At 33.0% G+C, this 25,136-nt stretch overlaps 3 protein-coding genes across 3 annotated transcripts; 1 reads left to right on the top strand and 2 right to left on the bottom strand.

The window, feature by feature from the left end:
* Positions 1-958: 958 nt before the first annotated feature.
* Positions 959-6,559, bottom strand: LOC128192165 (cyclin-I-like). The gene is made up of 7 exons (XM_052864651.1): positions 6,383-6,559; positions 5,901-6,045; positions 4,365-4,493; positions 4,019-4,093; positions 3,732-3,872; positions 3,354-3,584; positions 959-3,191 (listed from the first exon to the last, which is right to left on the bottom strand). The coding sequence occupies exons 2-7, from the start codon at positions 6,012-6,014 to the stop codon at positions 2,901-2,903; spliced, it is 981 nt and encodes a 326-aa protein (XP_052720611.1). The 5' UTR covers positions 6,015-6,045; positions 6,383-6,559; the 3' UTR covers positions 959-2,900.
* A 163-nt stretch (positions 6,560-6,722) lies between these two features.
* On the top strand, positions 6,723-10,020 carry LOC128192164 (cyclin-G1-like). The gene is made up of 9 exons (XM_052864650.1): positions 6,723-6,823; positions 7,103-7,320; positions 7,486-7,545; positions 7,817-7,948; positions 8,069-8,143; positions 8,252-8,494; positions 8,653-8,757; positions 8,953-9,167; positions 9,320-10,020. Exons 2-9 carry the CDS (start codon positions 7,201-7,203, stop codon positions 9,420-9,422), a joined length of 1,053 nt encoding a protein of 350 aa, XP_052720610.1. The 5' UTR covers positions 6,723-6,823; positions 7,103-7,200; the 3' UTR covers positions 9,423-10,020.
* A 2,937-nt stretch (positions 10,021-12,957) lies between these two features.
* Positions 12,958-22,529, bottom strand: LOC128156665 (vascular endothelial growth factor A-like). The gene is made up of 6 exons (XM_052818892.1): positions 22,331-22,529; positions 18,903-18,990; positions 18,765-18,803; positions 18,111-18,304; positions 17,309-17,601; positions 12,958-13,683 (listed from the first exon to the last, which is right to left on the bottom strand). Exons 1-6 carry the CDS (start codon positions 22,388-22,390, stop codon positions 13,371-13,373), a joined length of 987 nt encoding a protein of 328 aa, XP_052674852.1. The 5' UTR covers positions 22,391-22,529; the 3' UTR covers positions 12,958-13,370.
* Between the last annotated feature and the right edge of the window lie 2,607 nt (positions 22,530-25,136).

Here is a 25,136-nt window from a genome sequence, read left to right as displayed (position 1 = left end):
AAACCGATGGTATTTGCAAACTGCTCTCAATGCAGATGTACCTTGCCGTGTATTGTCCTTTATAATGCCCCGCTTGAAGGCCATTCCCCCACCGCGTTTTATGCATGTTCACCTTAGTCAGTTTAAAGGTGAGAGGGACAGTTCATGCTAACGTGTATGAACTGTTTATAAGATAATGCCCGGACAAACATGAATAACATCGGCGCCTCCCAGTAAATTGAATGTTACCTTGCCTTGTTCAAAAGTAATAGAAAAATTTTCCTTGGACAGTTAGACTATGACATTTTTCTTTAAAAACTATGATAGATAAATTAACGGTTCGAGGTTATAAGCAATTTTGACCCACATATGATTTGTGTGCACTTTAAAGTACCCGATCTTTGCCACAGTACTAACCTAGAAATTCAAATGAAATATCTGTCGGACATTGACCTAAATTCAGTCCCCTTTTAAACTTGGCACACGAGAAAACAAGTCCTCTCAGTAAATCCGGGTGGAAGGAGTGCCTGTTCATGCACATTGTAACTAAAAACAAAGGTTGCATTTAATTTGGTATTTTGTCCAAACAAAACCTGTTTGTTTTGCATCAAATACTGCAGGTTAACATGCCCCACAAAGCATGCACCTTGCCAAACTTGCGTGCACGTTACAGGTAAGTCACGTGGCTTCGTGCATTCCAATAGATACCCTGTATACAAAAATTTATTAATTGCACAATGAGATAAGCACCGCAATTATACCTGGATTCGCAATACGAATACAGGTATAATTCCGGTGCATATCTCATTGTGCAATAATTTGCAGGTAATCGTGCACACAGTCTGGTACTGATACGCTTATCGACTACATCTGTATGGTCGGGTCAACTTCCTATTGTTCGCCAATAGTTCAAGGCTCACTGACGCCCACAGGTAAAAATAGCAATAGTAACCTCAATATCATAACAGAGACAAGAAAAGCCACCAAAAATCATTTATAGCCATTCAAATCTTACACTATACATTACACAGCCATCAATGAATACAACATTGTGTTGTCATTTACATTCAGAAGAATTTACCAAACTTGACAAGTCTAGAAAGCGTGAAATATAGAGAAGAAAACGAAAAGTGTTAAAGAGAGGAAAACATTCTGTCATTGACAATCAAGTTTGGTAACTTCATATATAACAACAATGAAATGAATTTTGAATTTTTCAATGTGACACCCTTTTCTCAATTCACACCGACTCTCTCAATAAATGTGGATTTCTGACTTTCTCTTTCTTACTTTATGTAAAAACAATCTTAAACAGATCTTGTTGGAATGGAAGTTGTACAGTTTAAAATCTAACGCAATGTTTGATGTTTGTTTTTTCTTTCACAAGTAAGATCAATTCCTCCCAGTATAATATCAATCTCCCTCCTCCTTTGATTCTAACATACATTGGCAAGTACAAATCACAATCGTCTCATAATATACAAGAGTATTCTATATTCTTATAACTTTACAGTATAAAACATCATTTACAATGCTGACCTGCACATTTTGCAAATGTTTGTTCTTTTGTATAACAGCTGGTATACATGGCCATTATAATATAAAAATTGGAGAAAAAAATTCTTGCTCTTTAAAATAAATATATAACAAGTTATAACTAAACGATTTTTCAACAAAACAAAATAACAAATAATTGGATCGTTCACACTTATTTTCTGACTAACATTGCGATTTTCATACATGGTCCAGTTATCATCTCTACATACAATCGCTTCAATGTCATTGGAATTATGCTGCCTGAGACTTTTCCCTTCCCTTGCTTGGGTGGAAATTCTTGAAATACCATTATCATACTCATTACAAAATCAAATATAAACAAGATCTCTTTGTACATTCAAATAAAAGGACAAAAAAATTATGTACAATCTAAGTTATAATGTTTGTTTATGAGAGTAACTGAAGAGATTTTTTTCATAAGTTTTTTTTATAACATTTTTTTGGTTCTTGTTAATCTTAAACAAGAATTTTGATAAATAAAACAAACTAAGTATGGCGGTTGGTGGCATTATTTATAATTTTTTGAAATTTTTCAGCCTCTCTCTTTTTCATCTCAAGCCTGTATGGATAGTACCTGCTTTTTTATTAAAAGACAGTTATCTTTACATAGTAAAGCATGATAACACGGTACAAAAGGCCACCTTACTTCATGAAAATATTTCTCACCGGAATCTCAATAATAGCACCTGAGTTTTTGCTTTCACATATTATTATTTTAAATAATTCATTTTTACAATTTTCTTATCATGTATATTCTGGAGATCTATTCTTTATCAAATCATACACCAAGGGAGAGAATCAAGCAATGTAAATAAAGTGGCCCTTGTACTCCTTGTAATGCAATAAATATAAATAAAAATCTACAGAAAATAAAACATAACAAACTATAACAACTCAAGAAGACTGTTAACACAATTTCCATACAGGCTTGAGAGAAAACTGTTTCAGCACTGAAAAGCCTGATATCAAAACAACTTTGTGTTGTTTGTAGAATTTGTCCAGCAACTGATTTTAACAAAGCCTACCTTTTAATCTTCTTTACCCTATTATTGCTCTTAAGCTTCAAAATATCAATTCCCACAATTGAAAGTTTTCAATTCATGTATTGTTATTTAATATATCGTTCTGCAAAATTAAAAAATCTGATCATTACTTACATAGGTTTCAGAGTCGTTGCAATTGACAAAAGATTATTTTTGATTGTCAAGTGTAATTTGCAATTATGAACAATTTTTTACCTCTTAAAATCATTACACTTTATTTAAAATAGGGACTATTATTATATATGTTAGCCTGAATCTAGTTTAAATTAGTAAACTTGAAAAGAGATAGCTTTGTCAGTCATATAGAACACAGGTTGTGTTCTACATGGCGCTGACAGCTGGAATTAGGAAACTACTTCTGTCATCAGTGTCTTGGTGCTGAACAAACTCTGAGCTACATGACTTCCTCACAGCCGATGTCTCCATGCTGTCTTCGCTGTACAGGCGTTTGATGCCATCATACAGGTCTTCCTCTTCATCATCCACCGCCTTCCTTTTGATGGATTTGGAGCGCTTGACCACACGAAACTGATATCCAGAGGGCAGAAAACCATGCTTTGTCAGGTGCTGACCAATCATTTCTCTGCATTGAATGAAGGTCTGGTTGTTGATCTGAAAGCACAATGCATTTGTTCCCAAAAGGTGTCTTCAAAAGGCATTTTTTTTTTAAAGAGACTTTTTTCCTTCAATTCTTAGAATAATTTTTCAAAATTTTTCAAAATTTTTTCACTTTAACCAAATTAAAAGGACGAATTGAGAAATCTGATTTCTTACATCTGCCACTTGCTGGACCATGCTAATGATGGAGAACCAGTTAGGGGTGATCTGTTCCAGTTCCAGGCTGACTATGGATAGCACAAGATTGATGGGGCTGAAGACCGCCAGCTGGTGGTTTCCCAAACAATGGAAGATCTTCCGCATCATCATACTCAGGTGCTGGGAAGGAGTCAGGTGGCTCAGTCCATCGAGCAGTTTGGGGTAACAACTCATAAGCAAACCATGGATCTGCAATCAAGCCAGACAAATTCAATCTTTAGTTCAATACTGACACTCAATATATACAAAAAAAAATTCTACTTCATAATTTAAATACACAGAATTTGAAATCCTTTTTCATTATTTTACATAAGTGTGCATAAAGCTCCAACTTACAATGTGAAGAAGATCAACTGCTGTGGCTTGTTTAACGTTCCAGGACAGTTTGTTGAGAATAATGGCCTCCATCCTCAGAACTTCTGCCACGGAGCAGGCACAATTGATCGTCTTCACAAGATCCTTGGTACTTGGTATTACCTAGGAATATAGCAATAATAATTTTAACTAAATTAAACACATAAGATGCATTACCAACTTCTCTTTATAACAAGGTGCAATATGTGTTGTTTGTTATGTAGCAATCAACACATGTAAATCATGTCATCTAAAAATATTGTTCATACCTCATCCTCTTCCAGGGTTTTAGCTGCTATGTACAAGCAGCAGATGGCTACACAGGGAAGATACTTGGGGCGGACCTAGAAAATCAAATAATTTTTATTCAATCAAAGACACAGCATAAGAATGTAAACAGGTAAAATAATCAAAACACATCCACTGAAGCGAAACATTTCTACTAAGTTCCGCTGTAAATTCTTCACATTTCAAAATGACTTTGAAGTTCATGAATATTCATAAAAATTCTGCTGTTTAACATTCTTTCATTGTAATTTTGCAAAGTTATGCACTTGCCTTATAATTGAACATGCACGAATGATCAGTGAAGGGGTAAACAATCAAGGTGTTTACCTTTACAAGATTCAGAAAGCGGTCAATGAGAGAAATGGCCAGTCCCAGAGTTTCCGGGGAAAATCTGAACTCTGTGTTCAATGACAAAACCCAGCCAACAATTCTGTCTCTTTGGAAACCAAGGACCTCCTATAAAAAAAAGAATTTTTACATTAGAAAATGTGCTTGATAAAGAAAATAAAAGAAATCTACTATAACATGAATATACCATATCATAACTCGATCGGAAGCTTAAAAAAACAGTACCGGTACATACATGTCATTGATATTTTTTTGCCAGCCAGTTGTGTCACTTAATCTTTATTAAATTATTCACTTAGTTATATCACTTTAATTATGAAGTTTGGAGTATTAAATTTATTTTTTTTGCAAAAATTAAGAATTGCTAAATTGAAAAGAAAAATAGAACACACTGTTCAAATATTTTGAACAAATAAAGAAGGATAAGAGAGAGACCATTGTCATTTTATGTGTTTATAAGTTTAAAGTTGAAAGCTATACATTTAGAATAGAATGAGTGAAATAACTCTAACATGACTTCATAATTGAAATAAATGCTTGCATGAATAGCTCCAATAAAACATTAGTTCCCAAAATAAATAACTGATTGAGTCAGTGACAAGACAAAAGACATAGAAATGACAATAAATTAAATAACCAACGGTTGTTAGAACAACAATAATGTTAAACACGAGCACCTGCCAACAATCACTGTTCACTGTTTACTGGTCTCATGATCAATGACCTTGAAAAGCTGGGGTTTAAATGGAGTTATAAATAACTCCTGTCATACAGATAGAAATTAGGTCAAAACAACGAAACCTGTATTATAAATTCATATTAATTCAAATAAATGCAAATTATTCCATTGTGTTGTCATACATGTAACAAAGGAATGATGCAAAAATTCATCTTGCTTTGTTTTCAATGTTATCTTTTTTTTTTTTTAAAGATATAAATAGGTACACCTTATTGTAAATCTATTTTCACTTTGGATTTTCAGTCTCAAGCCAAAACTACTGTAAATTGAGAATTTTTTAAATTGTTCAATAAACATCAAGGAATAAATGGGGTATTGAGTTTAGAGGAAAGGTTTGGTTTACAGGAAAACACTTAAAGGGATACTGGTCATGGAGGACAGTTTGTAGTACATGTAACAACTAAAGAATGCATCATCTTACTCAACATCCTACACATTTGTCGTCAATGGAATGTTTACAACAATAATCTACACATACTTCCTTATTCTGATAGAAATCATTGATATTGTATGAAATACGTCATCCAATATTTAAGTAGTGTATGCAATTTTTAGTATAAAACATTAAGACCAGTCAAATCACTCTAAATGAGAAAACTTTTGATGGGGGAAAAAAAATCAAAGTCTCAAGACTATAGTCAACTTCAATTCAAGGAGTCATAGTAAAAATTTAAGGATTTGACAGTTTTATAAAAGCCTATATCTACACAGTGCTTCTTTTAAACGAAATAAACTGTTTAATGAGATCATAAAACAGATCCTGTAAGTAGTCTTACATCAGGGGATCCTGTAGATTTGTACAAGAAGGGTGACCACTGACTGCTCTTTGCAAGGTGCTCCCCAAGCATCTTCATCAGATGCTTAGCATCGAATCTCTTGTGCGACTCCATCCTTTAAACCCCAAACTGCTGCACCAAAACACTGAAAAAAAAGAGTCCATTCTTAGTAGATACTTACAACAATTCGATTAAAACACAGAATATTCATTCTGGAATGTTCAATGACAACAATCAGATAATCATATAATACTAGAATGTTATAAAACAGCTGATATAGTAACCAGTGGTTTCAGGTAAATTAATAATATCAAGTATTAAAACTATTCAATTCAATGTTTCTTTCAACTTTGGTCCCTTATACCAATATTTTCTCTCGAAATTATTTATTATATTCATCTTTTACCAATGTCAAAATGGCTTCCATGATTCAGCTGATGCAAACTCAACATCGAATGTGAAACATACGAATATTCACTCACCTGATAAGAAAAATGGAACGAGAGTTGAACTAGGATGTTCCCCTGTTCCATTAACACTATCCTGCTTACATTGATGTTTTTAAACCTCCATCTTCTGTCGAATAAACGAAAACTAAAAGAGCTGTGTATAATAGTTGCGTTCCAAGGAAATTCCTTGTTGGTAAGGGTCAAAATTAGTTCCCAGTGTCTATATCAGTATTCATCCGCAGAGTAAAAACTTAAAATAATTGTAAAAAATTTTGTATGATTTTTGTTTGCATAGACTAAACACAAAATACGACAAATTTTCAGTTTGCATCAAATAAATAAACTAATATTTAACCCACCTTTTTTAAAGAATTAACGGAGTAGCTAACGCGGAGGGAGAACTACGCCCTTAGCTGCGAACAAGTGTTGTTTTCATCATTTTGGGTCAGAGCTGTCAAACAAGGAAACTATGAGGTAAAGGGACATTTCACAGACAAGCTTATGTACAATATATTTATTTAATAGTTAAAAAGTATATTCTAGTTGCAGGTGGAAAGCTAGTGTCTAGTTTCTGTTTTTTATTCATCACAATTTTTATGCTGATGTTTACAAAACAAACTATTTTTAGTCCACATTTGAATAGACAAATACGACCAATCAAAATAGAGGTTACAAATCTTAGATGTACGGAGAAAGGGTTTTACAAAAGCGGTTTTGAATATGCGCCAAATTTTAAAAATTTTGTGTTGACAGCTGCCGTCTGCAAGTAGCGTAATGACAAGCGGAGAAGATCAGACGCAAATTGCTGCGAGGATTTAATTGAAGGACTTTACACAGTCTCAGCAGCAAAAATGGTCCAAGGAACGATTGACTGCAGTGAACAAGTGATTAAAAAGCTCTTCGACAACATTATGGATCAAAATCAGCTGAGCGTGTTGAACCAAATCACTTCCAGGGAATCCTCAGAAAAAGTACTTTTTCTTATAGGCCTACAATACATGTATAAAAATTTAAATATGAGGCCTGGAGCTTGATTTGATAAACTTGTAAAATTATCAATTGCATTATAAAACATTGAATAATTGCTTATTGAAATATATGATATAAATTTAATCTAAAAAAAAATTTTTTGGCAGTTTGCAGACTTAATAACTAGTCTAGAAGAAAAATTGAAAAGATGTGGACACCTAAAAAAGGTATAAAAATCATAGATGATTTAACAACAGATTAAGATGATTAATGTATTAATTACTTGCATGTACTTGTGAGAGAAAATTTTTTTTTATATATATATAATAGACACGATAACACAAGTTTTCAATTATTGTAAATATATGAAACACTTTAAGATGTAATTTAAGAATACACTGTTATTCTAATTTATTTTATATACTGAATAACTGATATCATAAAGTTAAAACTTCAGTGATAGTGCTATATTTGTAAACTTATCTATATTTATAACAGGGTAACATTATATGTGCTCAAAGAGACAGAGCTGTTTCAACAATCCGGTGTTTGACACACTTCTACACTTGTACTTCTGTTACTTTCGCCACTGCAGTTAGCTCTCTGGATCGATTTCTATCCAAAGTCAAGGTATTTCATATATCCAAGAAAATTTGAATGTCTTTTTAAAATATTCACTCAAATCTTTTAATAATCAAAAGCTAGGGTGGGGAAATCTAAATTGTAAAACTTTGACATTTTAAATTGCAGGTACAACCAAAGTATTATTCCTGTGTGGCAACAGCTTGTTTTTATCTATCCATTAAATTTCTAGACGAGGACGAGGTAAATTTGATTTAAAATTCCTTCTCTTCATACATGAAATTTTACATTTCCTTTTTATATCATTAGGATCATTTTAAGATAAACATGTTCAAATAAACCTTTCACCAGAATGCACCATCAGCAACGCAGTTGTCTAACTTGATGCAGCATGCATGGAAATCCTCAGATTTAAAACGAATGGAAATGGTCATCCTCCAAAAATTGGATTGGAATCTCTGGGTTGAAACCTGTCCGTCTCTACTTAAAACTTTATGTGATATCATTCAAAATTTTACCACATCTCCAATGCTGGACCAACTTATACAAAAGTTTGAGACCTGCATCAACTACAGCTCATGTGCAATCTATTCTGTAAGTTAAAATGTAATAATTCAAAATTGTAATACATTTTAATTGTATATTTTCTCAAAGCCAGCATATTCCAAAAGATTAATTGTCAGCATGCTATACAAATTTTGAGTATCATACTTTTTTACTCCATTTAACCACTGTGTCTCTTTTCTTGATAGACTGCTACCTTGGCTCTTGCCCTGATTCATCACAGTCTCAAAGAGAGCAATTTGATGAACGATGCTGTAAGACAGTGTGTTTTAGATCTTCACAACATCTGCCAGGTAACATTTATAGTTTAAATTCAAATGTTGGGATTATAAACATACGGTACAAGCTGTGAATTATAATTGTATTCATTTCAAATTTCACTCAGTGACACTTGTAGTACAGAAAAGAAGCAGATATTCAAAACGATTTAATCAATCTAAAAGTATGTGTATTTTTATTATGAATTAAATAAATTTATATCATTCCAGGTGTCAGATGCTGAGTTTTATGAATGTCAAGCAGCAGTAGGTCAGGTGCTTGATAACTACAAGAACAGTCCAAAAACCCATCCTCGCTGTCTTCCAACACCCAAACCTTTCCTCCGGCCAAACCTGGTATCACGTCCCAGTCTGTATGGAGATTCAGAGTTACCTGCCATTGAAGAAAATCCTTCGTTGGAAGTGGTAGTCAGTGAATCAGAGAGGTGAGAAAATCTTCCTTGTTGAAAGGTTTATTTTTCTTTTCAGTCATCCCATTTCTTATGATATTAGAACTGTGTTAATTTTTTCTATGATTCCTCTTTTTTGGGTTAATTGTGGAAAGTGTAATAATTTCTCAATTTTTATTTTCTTCTAGTGATATATTTATAAAGTATGTGGACCAAAAGTATGTGTATGGAGGTCAAAGTTGGAGCCGGTGTATTCTACCTCAGAAAAGTGCCACATGTAGTTTGGAGTAATCTTTGAAGTGCAATATTACAAACATTAGCTTTAGAATGCCAAGTTTAAGCATATCCTGTTATAAATCAAAATTATTTATTTTTACAGTTTTACATTGAATATTGTTTTATTAATAGTAAGCAAATTACTTACAGAAAGTTAAATGTAAAGCTGTTTTAATTGACATTTTATGTTTTAATGATGTGTTATTTTAATACTCCCTTATTTATTTAAATCTTAATGACATTGTACAGTGAGAGACAAAGAAAAGTCTTAAATGCTGGGTCATAGACATCTTATTTTGTTTATTTACACAAAATGTCTCTAGCATAACACAGGAAATGAGTATTCTGTAACATATATAGAAAAGTTTATCTAGAATAAAAAAAAATTCCAGTTGGAAAAAATTATTCAGAAATCCATTGTTGTATAGGTAGCTATAATTATTATTATTTTGTATTCAGTGTTTTAAATGTTGTGTGTGTGCGTGGAGTAAATCTGTATTGTGTGTGAACTCTATGAAAGGTTTTGTGTATGGATAGAAGTTACTTATTTAGAGACTGTATTAAAATTGGTGCAAATAAAATATTTTTTATACAAATCAAAAATTGTTTTACCTATAACCAAAATGCAAAATTAGCTATCTTTTTTACAATGAATATTGAACTTCGTTGTACTTTATCATACAATAATCACACTGTTGGCTGGCCTTTGTCTTGTATTTTTGGGTTGTAAATATTAACAGTGAAATGGTTTACCTTATTAATAGTGATTAACCAACCTCAAGACCCCTTTTTAATTTGGTAATAAATCAAGGTTCATTGACCTACTACTTGCGTATGTAAAAGCTGGGTTAATGGTCTATTAGGTTATTACACGGACTGAATCTCTCACTTTTAAACAAGTAATCATCGAAGCATTTTAATACACAAATAACGCACTCCATACTTCAAAATACAAGTGTTGACATCAAAATTAATGTCGCCAAATGCATCGCACGTCTCAAAAGCGCAGTATTATTGAAAATGAAGTTTCAAAATTTGGATTATCACTTGCATTGCTTGTTTATATATATCTCAACAATTTTGTATTTCTACGGTTCTACGGGCAGTTTTTAATGTGAATACTATCATCCGTTGTGTTCTAGAGGTCTTTCAAATTCACTTCTCCCTATTTTACCACATACCATGCGATGACTTATCAAAATTTAGATAAAAAAGTCAATTATGATAAATAAAGATATATACTAGTATATATATACAATGTGCATTTCTCAGTTTTCGAATGTTACGTGTACATCAAACGTGTAACTTTCACGTACATGTGCAGGTACCCGTTAGTTGCTTTTAAAACCTCTTAATTTTTTTCAGAATTCTCAGATTGTAATAAATGTTATTGTTAAAACATGTGTATGTCCATTTACCGATACAAGGTTAAATGTAACCTATTAATTTAAAGCAATATATTTACATCTACCAAGCATAATTTCCTCTATTTTTTACGGAAACTTATAGTTAATTCATAGCTCTATAGAAACAGCCAGGATGAAATCTACACGCCGTATTTATCGATTGGTCGAAATCTACAGCGACTGAAAGTGACAGGACTGAAATTGACACGCCCTGTTTATCGATTGGTCTGAACCTACAGCGACCTTAGTAAAATCCCGGACTGCACGAAATAATCATGACGATGCCAGACTGTTTCTTTAAGCTAACGTACTTTTGTACATCAACAGTAATTTAGTGAATTTTACTAACTTTTCATAATCAGTTTATTAATTAGTTAAAGAAAGATGTTAATATAAACAATAAACTGCTTTCTTTGATGATTCATGCGGGTTATGAAGGTAGCAATCATTGCAGGAAAAATTTACATAACCCGGTAACGCGGATTATGTATTTTTGTCTGCAATGTCGCTACTTTTATATCCCGAATGAATCGCCAAAGAAAGCATTTTATTGTTTAAATGAGCTGTATTGTTTGGACTATTATTTTGCTGCAAAATCGTGCTAGTGTGTCGATTGCCACGTTTTATGAACCTTTTGAATCTTTTCCCATACTTTACGGCTTTAATGAAATTATGTAGAAAATGATCGAATTAGTTTCTTGATATTCTATATTAAAACACGGGAAAAGTTATCCCGATACATATGTTCAATTTGACATTATTTCAAAGGGGAGTCAAGAACTTGTTTGATACCGTTTTTGGAAAGACTGTAGGCATTCTAGATATTTTTCATTAAGCAAAAATGGACAAAACTCTGAGATTTGTTACTTAATTCCTTCATATATTACATATATAAATGTCAGTTTAAACAATGAATTTTCATTGTGTTCACCAAAAAATGGAGACCCGGCACACCTTTTCAAACAACACTATTGTTATGAAGCATCGTTGAAAGATTTCAATAAACTTGTAGGCACCTTTCATTTACAAGATCTTGACCTTTAAGTTTACATGATTGTACACATTTAATGAGTATAAAGACTTTGGCGCAAACTCCGCACACAATTACTTTGATACTTAGGCACCGTCATTGCACAAGGCGTCAGAGCTAAAAGTATATTTCTTTAGCTTGTAAATAAATGATTTTGCTTATGTCTCGAAACGCAAAAAAGAAACTAAATTAAACCATTTCTGATCAAAAGTCCAATTTTTTTTAAAAATAGGTATGTCTTAATCAAATATGATGCGATTTCACAAAGAAACTCTTCAATCATTTTATCTGATTTTTCGCTTCAATAACGGCTTATTACCCTGTAATACTTTTAGAATCCTCAATTATGCTTTCTCGTTACTCCTAAAATATTTAAACTATGAACTATGGTTATTTCTTTAAAAAAATAAAAATAAAAAGCGTATACATGTGTATGTATATATACATAATGATTGGACTATGGATTGGATCGTTAAGTTCTAGAACTTTGTTTTTATATTCATTCCATGATGTTTTATTAGATAGTCCGCCGTTCTGTACGTATTCTTTGTGTCATCTGATTGACTCGGATGTGAAACACGTACTTTTATTTCCCAATGATATATCTAAAATGATATTTATACTTCCAACGATAAGTTAAAGGTTATAGTACTAAATATTGCATACAATTGATAATAGATAAAAAGACCAAAAGACGATATTTTTGTTTCAACATCTCCATTTCTTTTTCTGGTTTTCCATCTTTCCTCAAGCTTGGGGTACAAATTGTTATGCCATAGTTTTGCTAACAATTTCGTCACAGACGCGATATTTGTTAAAGTGAACTCACGGTTGCCAATCTAATTAGATAGGTAATGTTGAATGCAGTTACCCATCTTAAATTTGCGATTTACCAACTGCTTTCGGTGGCTCATTATCGCGACCAAACCTTTGATCAGTTTTCAGTTTTACCTATGCTCACAATACTTGAATAAATACACTTACGCCAGTGGCGCACTTCGAGAATTCAGTGTTATAGTGCAGATTGGGTTAGTTCTCTCTACAAATCTTTTCACACGACCATTAAACCAATTATTTCTAGAATTATAGTCATTTATAGTCATTTAACATTCAATGCCATTGTTATATTGTTTATTTGTACAAAAACAGAACTATGCAAAAGGTTAATTCCTAATAACTCCACTTTGTGTCGCTTTGTACCGATTTACTTGTCAACAAAGTAATCTCTGCTCCCAAAATCTAAACAATTTGATTATAATATATATCACACTTGCAAGCAAAATTCTGAATTATCAGTGTGTTTCAATTGTACTATATTAGTTTACAAGAGTAAAATTGACATATACAAACAGTTGGAATCACTTTTTTTCAATGTGCAAATTGAACAATATGTTGAAAACAAAATTCAGACTGAACAACAAATAAGATTTTATCATAATCTCAACGTCTGTTCTGCCATGATACTTTGATCATTTATTTACATTCTTATCATGAATGAGCCTAGAAGTGCAAATCATGCATCAACTTCTACACCCGCCCTGCATTTCTCAACAGTCGTCTTCTCTCAAGCGCTTGTCGTCTGCGCCTTAGCTGGGGCAGACGTGGGAAACTGAACTGAAGCATGCACTGACAACGCCCGTTGATGGTCGAAATTTTAGGGGTGGTTCCCGCTGGACACGGCACCAATGGTCGACAGGGGGCGTTAGGGAAATTCAGGACCAGCGGCGGTAGAGTCGGGGCGGCAGTGGTAGGGGCCGGGGTGGTCACCTGTGCGGCCAGCTCTAGGAGGTTCCTGATTTCCTCGTCAGTCATTCCAGAAACGCCTTGTCGCAGCTCACATCTAGAAAGACAGAGCATATTTTGATAATTCTTCATGTGAGAAATACATTGTATGAAAAACTATTCTAACAATATCCTTGCAGAAACGATTCCTAAAGTACATGAAGGTTCCTATTGACGTTTTATTTTATCCTTATTCACACCCACACTCACAATCTTTAATTAGAAGAATGGTGCTCATCTATTTGAATAAATTAAACGATATTACACACATTTATTTCAAAAAAATTCAAACCACATTACAAACAAATATTTTGTGTCAAACTGGTTTAGTTCACAGGCACGTAGCATCGGTTTATAAAAAGGGGGGGGGGGGCAAACTCATCCAAAAAAAAATTGGACCAAAAAAAAAAAGGAATTCTCAAAATCATGATGAAAAACCTAGCCCGTGTGGGAGGAACTCATTCAAAAAATCTATACAAGCAGACGAGCTTGTTCCCTCCAAACATAATAGTGTACAACGATAAACGTAAGACGCAAGTACGGTCTCTATAGGCATATCACGTTGCTAGTGGCAACTCGTCTACGAACAAAATTGTACCTACATGTACGACTGGCACGTCAAACGTCCGTCTGTCTGACGTTGCACTTTCAATACAACTTCAACACGATTTTTAAACGTTAACGCCACAACAATCCATGGGAGCCACGACTGGCAAAACCCGTAGCACACGCACGATCACCAAATACGTACGGCCAGTTGTGACTGAGGCAAACTGTATATAACTACAATTTTTAGGTATCCTAAAATGTCTGCAATAAGTTTGGGATGTATTTGTTTACTGTTGACTTCCTTTAAAACAAAATGTTATTCAGGACGTCCGGAAACAAGTTTCTGATTTGATATTATTCTGGCGATATTCAAATATACGAGCAATCTATTCATGGGAATCTGTATCCAATTATCTTTTGAATATTCGAAGCAGTGATAACATCCGTAATCTTATAGGTTACAAATGACGTCAGACATTTATGTTTACAAATGCAAAGAAGAATTACGGCGTAAAGATAAGCATAGCTTTTTAACAAATATATAAACTGAATATGTAAACAATTTTCAATTTAAATAACAATCTTCAAAGACTATATTATGGTGTTTACTATTCAAAGATCAACAGTAAACTAAGATCGTTCTTCTCTTGCTATTATATCTACGCAACTCGGAAATGTTTTGCAAGGGTCTTATTACTCTCGTTTACCAACAATGATACTAATTTTGCCACGTATTTATAAACGGTTGGCACTATGTAATACTGTTCACATCAGCATCTTTTTTATTTCATACAAAAAGCTTGAAGAATAGGCGCAGTTCTCCTATAGGACGACAGAGGTATTAATATTCAGAGGAGCTTTCATTGTAATCTATGGCGGTCATATATAATACAAGAAATCTCTCTTGCCCAAAACAAAGTTCATTGACTCATAATAGCCGGGTGAGCACCATTATTCTATGGTAATTCCTGAAAGAACGTGATGAAATATGTACATGTATATCAATAGTGACCATTAGATGAACCCTCCCAAACATTCATGGACATTGATTCAAAGAATTCAAAGCTTTCGCCGATATGGTACTTTTTGAATACTAAAGGGATATTTTGAGAGACAATACAATCTAGGTGTTCCAATTCAATTATATAAATGGCGGTCTTTAGAGTTATGCCCGTCTAATGGAATACATCATTGGTATGTATGAATAACCCGCCGGACACTAATTGCATTAATGCACGAAAACTGAAGTGCTTCCTTTTAGACAGAGCTACGCTTTTACGCACCATGTTTTTTACTTTCATACCATAAGTAACATATCGGCGAGCGCAGCCCCGAATTTATGGTTGATACTTTGGATAGTGAGGGAAGTGGAATTTGCTTACAATGGTTTACGCAGTTATACGAAATTTAAGTAGCTCAATCTTGCAAATTCAATCTTGATGATAGGAAGAACAATATGAGGGGGGGGGGATAAACCAAAATAAATACTTTTTTCTAGTATTTGTTAGAAAAAATGGCTACTAGTATTAGACTAGTATGTAAAGATGTAGAAAATTTTCCAAAGAGTAGAGATTTTGTGGTTATCTTTCAAGATTGTAGGCAAATTGAACATCAGTTTATCAAATGTTTCATGTTTTTGTTACAAAAATCTTTTAACGTTTTTTTTTACAAATACCATGTAATATCTTTTGGTTTCACAGACTAGTTAGTAAAATCAAGTATTATCAAACATAGTAAGACAAGCTTTTACATCCACTTAGTAAGATTCTCACTATTTTTTTTATGGAATTTGATTGTAATTCATAACTCTGTAGAATCTGACGGGACTGAAATCTAGATGCTCCTTATACCTTTAGCAAACCAATTGCAAGAAAAAGCACGGACTGAAAAAATAATCATGATGATGCCAGACTCAATTCCCATAGGAGACGATTTCAATTTCAATTCTTTATTTCTTTAAGCTTTACAGCTTATCAGTATAACTTATGTATAACATGAGGTGGTAGCTAGTGTATTTACAGGAGAACTTGTGCACGTACAGATAATAACATTTACTGTTACATATACAGGTTGAGAAAACAAAAGACTACAATTATGTAATACAGTTGTCCCTTAATAACATACTTTTTGAGATGAATTTGCCAAGATTACAGAGATCTTTAACATTGTCAGTATTAAAAAGTTGAATTAATTTAAACATACAAGGTTTTTTATAATAATATTCTTTCATGTATAATCTGCGCAATGTTCTGTATAGAGGACAAACAAATAAAAAATGGAATTCATCTTCAACACTAGATTTGCAATGTGGACAAAATCTATTTTCTCTATTTGTGTTATTATATCTACCAGTCTGCCAGGCGATGTGACGATAGTCGTAATTTAGTTATACATTTCTGTAATTTAATGGGAATAGATTTTCTTAAATAGTATTGAAATATTTAAATAGCTGTTTCATTTATCTGACGTACATATATACATTTACAATAAAAAAAAATTATATGTCTGACTTTTTCTTACCAATCGAATAGTTTGTTAATAGAAAGATGTAAATATACATGTATAAACAACAATATGGTTTATTTTATGATTCATGTGGGTAATGAAGGTAGCGATCATTGCAGAAAAAATACATATTTTTTTCTGTAATGTCGCCACCTTGATATCTCGCATGAATCATCAAAGAAAGCATTTTATGGTTCAAATTAACACAGTTTACAAGAATACCTCAAGGACCTGAGAACAATATGAAAGTAAACTTTCTCTTTCACATGGGATGCATATCGCAGTCACTCAGAAAAAATATTGAATATACCATGTGATCTCTTCCAAGCTTAAGTCTATTCACGTGGGTGTTTGAAAAGTACATGTAGAGGTAAGGGTTTTCATTGGCTGTAACGAAAAGGTCATGATCGCAGCTCTGTAAATAGGGAGGAGCTGTTTTCGCAAGTCTGACTTATAAGGCACACATATGTACAAACGTCATGACTAAAATTTATGCAAAACTTTTGTTCTCTCTCCAATACTTTCTGTCTTAAATATTAAAAATTGCAATATGACTACTTTGTATAAGCAAGCCTTTAGTTACCGCCTTGCCGTGTTTATCCATTCTTCCTCTTACCAGAAATACTCACCCACAGGTACTGTCACTGAAGCGTGAAAACCCCGGGCAGTTATCAATCGTCTGAGCGCATTTACAACTGCATGTGTCTTCGTCCCAAACTTGGTTTGGTGCACACCGTACGCTTCCTCTATTGGTACACATGCACCGGCATTCACGCGCTATAAAGGACTGAAGGGGATTACAGTGATATGGCTTTACAGTGCATGTTGGTTCACAAGAATCATGCTGGGTGATGTTTACTAGTTGTAAGCCCTCATAGTCAGTGCTGGGGGACCCTGGGTATGGAATTGTTGACTTAAAGACCTAAAAAAAAAAAGATCACATAATAACTGTGCGTTTGCAACGCAAAATTCCCGAACACTTCCTATTTTGGGTTATGTATTGAAACCTGAACCGGTAAAGGGGGCGTTCAAAACAGAAAATCTGGACCTTTTTCCTTTAAGTGGATGAACGTAGTGTGGGTACAAAGGTACTGTAAATTCCTAATTAAATGTGAGGAATTAATATCCGCGTAAAATCACGAGAAGCCCGTCTCGCGAATTTTAAAATCTCGCTTTTAAGTTTCGGATATATGTAAATTACATGAAACTATGATAAAATTTCGGCAATCGCGATTTTATGTTCTCGCGGTTTGTTGGAAAACCGTTCAATCGCGGAATTAAGAACTCGCGTAAAATAAGGAAACTACAGTATTCATGATTATCAATTCAAATATTGAGAAAACATGGGAGGAAGCAGAAACTTGGGACAGTAATTTCTAGCAAAATTTTAGTTTTAGAGATTGCATTTTATAAATTATTGTTTTATCTTACCACAACGTGCTTTACGCTGGTTTGTTTGGGCGCACAGGTAAGGACCTCAGATGGAGCACACCCTCCACAGCGTAACACCCGAGTACACGGTGGGTAGTAAATAACGTTGGGGTCGGTATATCGTGGTATGACTACACATTGGTATCTAGGAGAGCAGTAATCGTACTGGGCTAAATCAGACATGCTCAACTCTCCTGAAATATCAAAAAAGGGCATTTTTTGAAATGAGTCCTAAGTCTTCTATACATATCTTTTTTCTGCGTATATACAAAAACGAAGGGGAAATTAAGATCATATTTTTACATGTAAATGAAGTGTAATTGTACGCATTTTACCGAAATATTTACATTTATTTCAATGTCTTTTTTGTCTGTTATATTACTACGAATCGATTTTGTTCTGTCCAGTAAATTAAAATGTTCCATACAACCTTAAATGTCAATACTCTAATATTGCTCAGAATTATTTAAAAATAAGCAAACAGGAATCATTTTTGGAATATTATTAGGTGATAATTTCGGTCGGGGAGGGATCAAATGTATCATAAAGCCCTTCGGCTTTATGGAATTTCATAATACTCAGAGAATGAGTTCTTATTGAATTCCTTAAATAAATTTTAAAATAACAAGCAAAAAAAGTATAACGCAAGCTTACCACCAACATGTTCCCTAGCTTCATCAGAATTGATGATTTCTAAAATAAGAAAATGTATTTGTTTATATTTTACGCAACGATAACTAGTAATGTTATATGGTACATGTACATTGGTAAGTTCACAATTCTAATACCCACCTGATAAGGTTACTGGTCGGCCATTTTTCCTCATGAGTTGAAGGAAGTCCTCCGTTCTAGTCATATTCTTTAAAAGTTCCAAATCTGGCTGCATAGCAATCATCAAAATAATAGGTCACCATAGTTTGAGATACAGAATCACAATACACATCACAACAGCTCAAAAGAAATAGCCGAAAAAATTATCTCGTTATTACGAGAAAATTAAAGATCTTTCCTACACGACATAAATATTTCGATATATGTATTCTTTCTCGTAATAACAAGATAATTTTCTCGTTTTTCTGAAAGAAAAAAATATTCTGCAATTATGAGATCGATATTTCGCTTTCGTTATTGTCAAAACACGATGCAATTACGAGAACGATATATCAAAGATATATCGCCATTACGAGATCAAACATAAAATATTATTTAAAAGACAAATCGATGATCACTTTATCTAGGGATATAAATTTATTTCATAAATTCTTTTCTTAAAGTTATCATTATTAATATAATGCTTAATTTTTTTCCAAATGCGTTATACGTGTTGGGTTCTGAAAAGTGTATAACTTCTTTAATTTGAACAATTAATAACAAGCGTCACAAACGATACCAAGTCATACCAAGAGAATTTTTGAAGTCTTAATAAAAGTTGAGAGAATGCATGAATGATTTTTCCCCCTCAAATTGATCATTATAGGTTCTATGACCCGTTATTACAGTATTTCCCTGGTGAATCAAAAGATCAATCTGGCTGGGTTTCAATTATCTTATTCCTTATTTATACTTCTCCCAAAATCTTTCGTGTTTATAGTACATGTATTTGCATTTGTAGTCTATTGTTCATGCATTTTGTTGCAAAGAATCTAACCAGAATTTCCTGGGTTCAATAAAAAAAAATCGAATGTGTTAAATTTTATCAAGACTCCGGAATAAGTTATCTAAACGTAGGTGTTCTGAATCCAAATCCTGCGTATTTAAAAAGTTTAGCTGTGCGTTTTACATGCGCATCTTCGCATTGCTAGATATACAGTATTTACAATAAGTCAATCTTTAAGAGAGGGATACTATACAAAATGTTTCGTCGTTTAATCTAAACTCATGTCGGTACAATTCATCATTCTTTTAATTTTCTCTTGTCATTTGGAAACGTTGATAACGGACTAAATCACTCTTAAATTCAAGTAAATGTATGTCCTGTTTGTTATTATGTTGTCGTAACCATACATTTTGAATATCCTTAAGCTTTTTCTCACAATTCAACTTACAAACAGGTCATTTGTGAGTATGGTGTATATAATCTATCGTGTGTACCTTTTACATGAAATTTTGTTTAACATCACACGTACGCCATTTCTAGAAATTTTGCGGAACCTGCACCTATTAATGTCCGTATATTTTTTGTTGGCAATTTCTCTTTTCTTTGACGCCCTTTAGATAAAAAGACATTGGGAAACAACCGACGCTTGTATGCTAAAGTTATGGACTTATATCACTATACATGGTTTGAATGTGTATCAAGTTATGGTGCAGACTTAGCTGATAAAACGTTTCTCGGGTTACAAAAGTTTGACGATAATATTCGAACCTATTATCAGTTTGATAGCGGTGATGCAACACGTTTTTTAACAGACTTATTCAGGTCAACAAATCGTGTTCGATATCAATCTACGTGCTGTGAGGGAACGTAAATATGTCAATAAACTTAATAAAACCGACGCGATTAACTACGTGTTTTAAGTATTTTTTTTCGGTGCGTGTGGTTTTTTGTTTAAAATTTATAACCATCACACAAGTACACCGTGATTTGGTTAGAGTTCGCAGCCGCGTGAATGCTGCGACCTTGAGATACCACCGCCGTAGAAACTAAACTGATCAACATAAATGTTAATATTGATAAGGAATATCAATTTGAAATTTAAAAAAAAATATCAATTTTATTTACCCACTGTTAAAACAACAATGTAAAAACTGAAAGTTTCAAATTAAAGAACAGCAAAACTCTTTATTGATATCAAAACACTTAAATGTCTTATCGGTGTAATTCACGTGTGTAAAAGAGGCTAATACATAAATGACGTCATCTTGAAGTGCGTTAAAAAAATGTTTGCAAATTTTTGTAAAATGAAGTTTCCTTGAAAGTTTGTTGTTATAGACATCTTATTCACCCCCCCCCCCCCCTTTTTTACAAACTCAGACACCACACTCAAACTCAGACACCACACTCAAAAGCTAGAAATTTTTCATTATCACGTTATATTGAATCCAATAATTCTTCTATTCGAGGGCATTAAATACACTTAATAGAATAAAATCGGTACACGACATCTTCTATTCTAATTACAAACAAATGGACGGTCTATTAGGAATCTTCTCGCCCCATTATTGTGAGATAATGGTGAACACGGAGGCCATTGATTTCAGTCTTCCGTCCTGGACATCACATATACATCAGTGTCCGGCAGATTATGGACCGGGGATTGAATCGCGTAGTTAATTAAAGCTTGTCAACCACCCCTCCCCCCCCCCCCCCTTCTGGCTTAAACAAAAGATCATTTATTCAATGCAAAAAAAAAAAAATTCTGAATTATCAACAACCTATATGTACCATCCAAATCCACCATTTGTTATTTTTGAATATGCTTTTGTAGCCACAGTCTATGTATTTCAATTAAACAAAACAGTGACTGATCATTATGTTAATCTAAACTAAAAACCCGAATTTGAACATTCATAAGTTAATTTTTAAACGGGATTTTTAACTGTGTGGAACTGGCCTTTTTTAAAATAGTAGTAGATCATGATTGCGTTCGGGTTTTTGGGTTTTTTTTTCTGGGGGGGGGGGTATGTAAAATTTTATTTAGTGAGCATGGTGCACGCATCACGTTTACTGGCTTTCTATGTGGTCGACATCAGAAACAATAGCTGGCAATATTTGATGCTAGTGGGCCGTCAATTAATATTATAAATGAGTCACTGTAAAGCGATTTCCATTTTCAAAAAACGTTTTATTCTTTAAACTGTGTGATAAGCAGCTAATTTTTATAAATTTTTAATTTGTTAGCATTTCCAAGTTTGTTAAAGACTATCAATCCGCGCCGATGGAATGTGAAAACAATTAGAGGTGTCTATCACCCCCCCCCCCCCCCCGGCCCCTCCGGAAAGCATAATTTAATTACATCTTGTTTTCAGTTATATACTAAATGATATCAAAACGGTTTTCTTTTTTTGTATAATACAATATAAAATTAGAGAAAAAAGAACATTAATATAGAACAACAATAACAATTTATGTACAATTAAGGCATGAAAGGTTGCCACAAAAAGAGAGAATAATATTTTAATAATATAAATAAATAACATTTCTAAATTTTGATTAAAAAAATCGCGATCATTTTTCTATCACAAATATCAGAGAGAGAGAGAGAGAGAGACATACGTACCTGTGCCAAACTGCAGAGCACAAGTGATAAAAAGAAGCAAGCTCGCATTAGTATGTCCATGGCTACAAGTTTTCTGATAGTAAGTGAGACTGCAAGTCAATTTATAGAGATTCAACAAACTCCATCTAGCGGTGATGAGAGCAATGTCGATAATACGTATATCAGTCAAGAATCGACCTGCTTGCGTTGACTGGGAGCATGACGAATATATACTGTTTATTATCAAGAATGTTTACTGCTTTGAATAAAAAAAACTCATTGCGTTATCAGCTTTCTTTGTAAACCGGGTCTTTATGCATGTGCTTGTAATTCCTGCCCCTTAAAGTTTGTCCCACTCCGTTTCCTTTGGTATGTAAATTGATGTCACTGAAGTGCATGTGAGTACTTAAGTATTTCAATAAAATGTAGAAAATTCCTACAGTAATTGTAAAGAAATCACTACGGGGTTACGTTTAGACGAACTATACCAATACTTAACACCAGGCGTCTTTAATCCGTCGTATATTTAATATCTTGTACATGTACTTGACCAACTTTCCTATTCTAACTTGTCCATTCATTGGCGGATCTAGAAATACTAGTGGGCCACCTTCCGGTGGTTGTAAACATACCCCTTTTTCCTGGGGCATTTTCTTCTCGAAAACTATAGTGAAAGATCATTTTGTAACATGAAAATACACGTATCATTTATAACCGGCATATCCATAGATCGATTATACACTAAAAGATATACTTGAATAATTATTCAGTTTTACGTTGAATGAACATATGTACACATGTCGTTAAAAAATATAGTTTTTGCAGGAAGATAACATTTATTAGAATAAAGGAAATGAGAATTATCTTATCGTATGAAGAAATGTCTTTATTTAACATCAGGTGCCTGTGGTTGAATTTCATATTTCTTCTTAGAGAGTTTTGGAATTATATTATAATTCCAAACTTTATAAGCAAAAAACAAAAACAAAAAAAAGCTATGGACGACATTATGTTTAGGATTATATATGCAAAATGTTTATAAGAAGTGGACAAGGATAGCTTATTGTACATGGATAGGGGCTTTGTTCAAACACTAGCACTACGAGATAAATTGTTGTGTTTTGTACGTAAATATAAAAAAATTAAATAGGAGGAAAAACTAGCTGAACATTGTGTGCTGCTATATAAAATATATTATATATATTGTATATATATTACATGTATATACATATACATGATATATAATAATACTCCAAATGAATATATAGAAAAATAGAAAATGTATAATGATATTTTGCCTGTAAAGTTAAGGAAAGTCTTAAAAGTATTTTAAAGAATAAAAACTCCGTAAATCAATGCAGATACAGGCTCATTGGTAACTAAGATGATGTTGATTATAAAATATAATTGCGATTTATTCTGATTGTAAATGTTTACTCTTTGATCTGGGAAATTCACCCGATATTTATTTAATGTGTAAACGTACGTTAATCTACGAATACAAAGGCCTTTGAGCTCATTTTCGTAGGTAAAAAAAATATTTTTTCGCGAATAATCGCCTAACTTTCGCGAATAATCGCCTAACTTTCGCGAATAATCGCATAGCTTTCGCAAGAAACGCTTTTTTGAAAATAAACGCTAAAATTTCGCGAATTAGACGTTAGTTTCGCGAATAAACGCGTCACTTTCGGAAATAAATGCAGAACAGTCGCGAATAAAGGCAAAACTTTCGCGATTAAACGCGAAACTTCAATATAAATAGTGTCAGTTCATACAAGAACTCTTGGGAAGAATAATAACTGAAAACAAAATAAATTTTATAAATAATACTTATTTTTCAGTATTATTATATCATCCGTTTTAGTTGATTTATGAAAACAAAATTATTTATTTTTATATATATACATATGTAGATATAACTAAATCTGATAGATGTTAGATGTTCCAAGTAGATATGGAGGAATCATTTTTCATTTGTTCGCCGACCCTGTATTCGAACAGCATTGAATTATATAATTATCTTTTTTATGTAAAATTAATATAAATTCAAACGTGGAAAATCTTGAAAATCTGGACCCCCCCCCCCCTGTGAAATTCAAATTTCTTTAAATTACATTATAAAAATTACCAAAAATATGCCTCAGACATCCCCTGGCTAACTCAAATAACCGTCGGATCCCGCCTCCCCCCCCCCCCCCCCCCGGGAAAATTATAAAAGATTTTGTTTCATCAAAAACTAAAATGTGTTTGCTTTTAGTCATTGTTCTTCATAAAGGTTATTGTATAAAATGTCAATATTTATATTAAAGTTTTGATTTTATTCGCTAAAGTTTCGCGTTTATGCGCGAATGTTCCGCGTTTTATAACGAAAGTAACGCGTTTTATTTGCAATAAAGATAGTTTTTTTTACCTACGAAAATGAGCTCAATGGGCTTTCGTATTAATCTGTAAATTTTTATTTGTAAAAAAAAAAAATGAAAAAAAATGACTGACCAAGATTTTTTAAAAAGTTTTTACCAATAACTAATGGCAAAGTGTAGGGGAATTCGATGTATAATTTCTAAAATACAGAAAATATAATAATTATTATGATAATTTATTATATCACCATGGGCTTGAATGTCACTCAATGATACCAAGAGGATGCTATTGCTTTCTTTTGTTTATCAAATTAATAATTTCCTATTTATTTTTGTGTTTATTTGCAAGCCTTATCTCAAGACTGCCTTGTTGTAAAATCCAGTAACATTTGATCGAATAATTTACAGTATAGCTTCTCTTCATCTAAGTGTCGTTAAAACGTTTGATGGCATATCGCGCTGGAGTA

This window comes from Crassostrea angulata, chromosome 7 (assembly GCF_025612915.1).
Source record: "Crassostrea angulata isolate pt1a10 chromosome 7, ASM2561291v2, whole genome shotgun sequence".
NCBI classification, from domain to species: domain Eukaryota; kingdom Metazoa; phylum Mollusca; class Bivalvia; order Ostreida; family Ostreidae; genus Magallana; species Magallana angulata.
Note: the sequence above shows the minus strand (reverse complement) of the source record. Positions and strands in the feature narration are given on the sequence as shown.

Coding starts and splice junctions, on each gene's coding strand:
- LOC128192165 (XM_052864651.1), bottom strand. CDS start 6,014: ATGGAGTCGCACAAGAGATTCGATGCTAAGCATCTGATGAAGATGCTT. Junction 4,094..4,364: donor GCTTTCTGAATCTTGTAAAG/GTAAACACCTTG, acceptor TTGATTTTCTAG/GTCCGCCCCAAGTATCTTCC. Junction 3,192..3,353: donor TGGTCCAGCAAGTGGCAGAT/GTAAGAAATCAG, acceptor TTGTGCTTTCAG/ATCAACAACCAGACCTTCAT.
- LOC128192164 (XM_052864650.1), top strand. CDS start 7,201: ATGGTCCAAGGAACGATTGACTGCAGTGAACAAGTGATTAAAAAGCTC. Junction 8,495..8,652: donor GCTCATGTGCAATCTATTCT/GTAAGTTAAAAT, acceptor TTTTCTTGATAG/ACTGCTACCTTGGCTCTTGC. Junction 9,168..9,319: donor GTAGTCAGTGAATCAGAGAG/GTGAGAAAATCT, acceptor ATTTTCTTCTAG/TGATATATTTATAAAGTATG.
- LOC128156665 (XM_052818892.1), bottom strand. CDS start 22,390: ATGGACATACTAATGCGAGCTTGCTTCTTTTTATCACTTGTGCTCTGC. Junction 18,305..18,764: donor AGCTAGGGAACATGTTGGTG/GTAAGCTTGCGT, acceptor TTGATATTTCAG/GAGAGTTGAGCATGTCTGAT. Junction 17,602..18,110: donor CCAGCGTAAAGCACGTTGTG/GTAAGATAAAAC, acceptor TTTTTTTTTTAG/GTCTTTAAGTCAACAATTCC.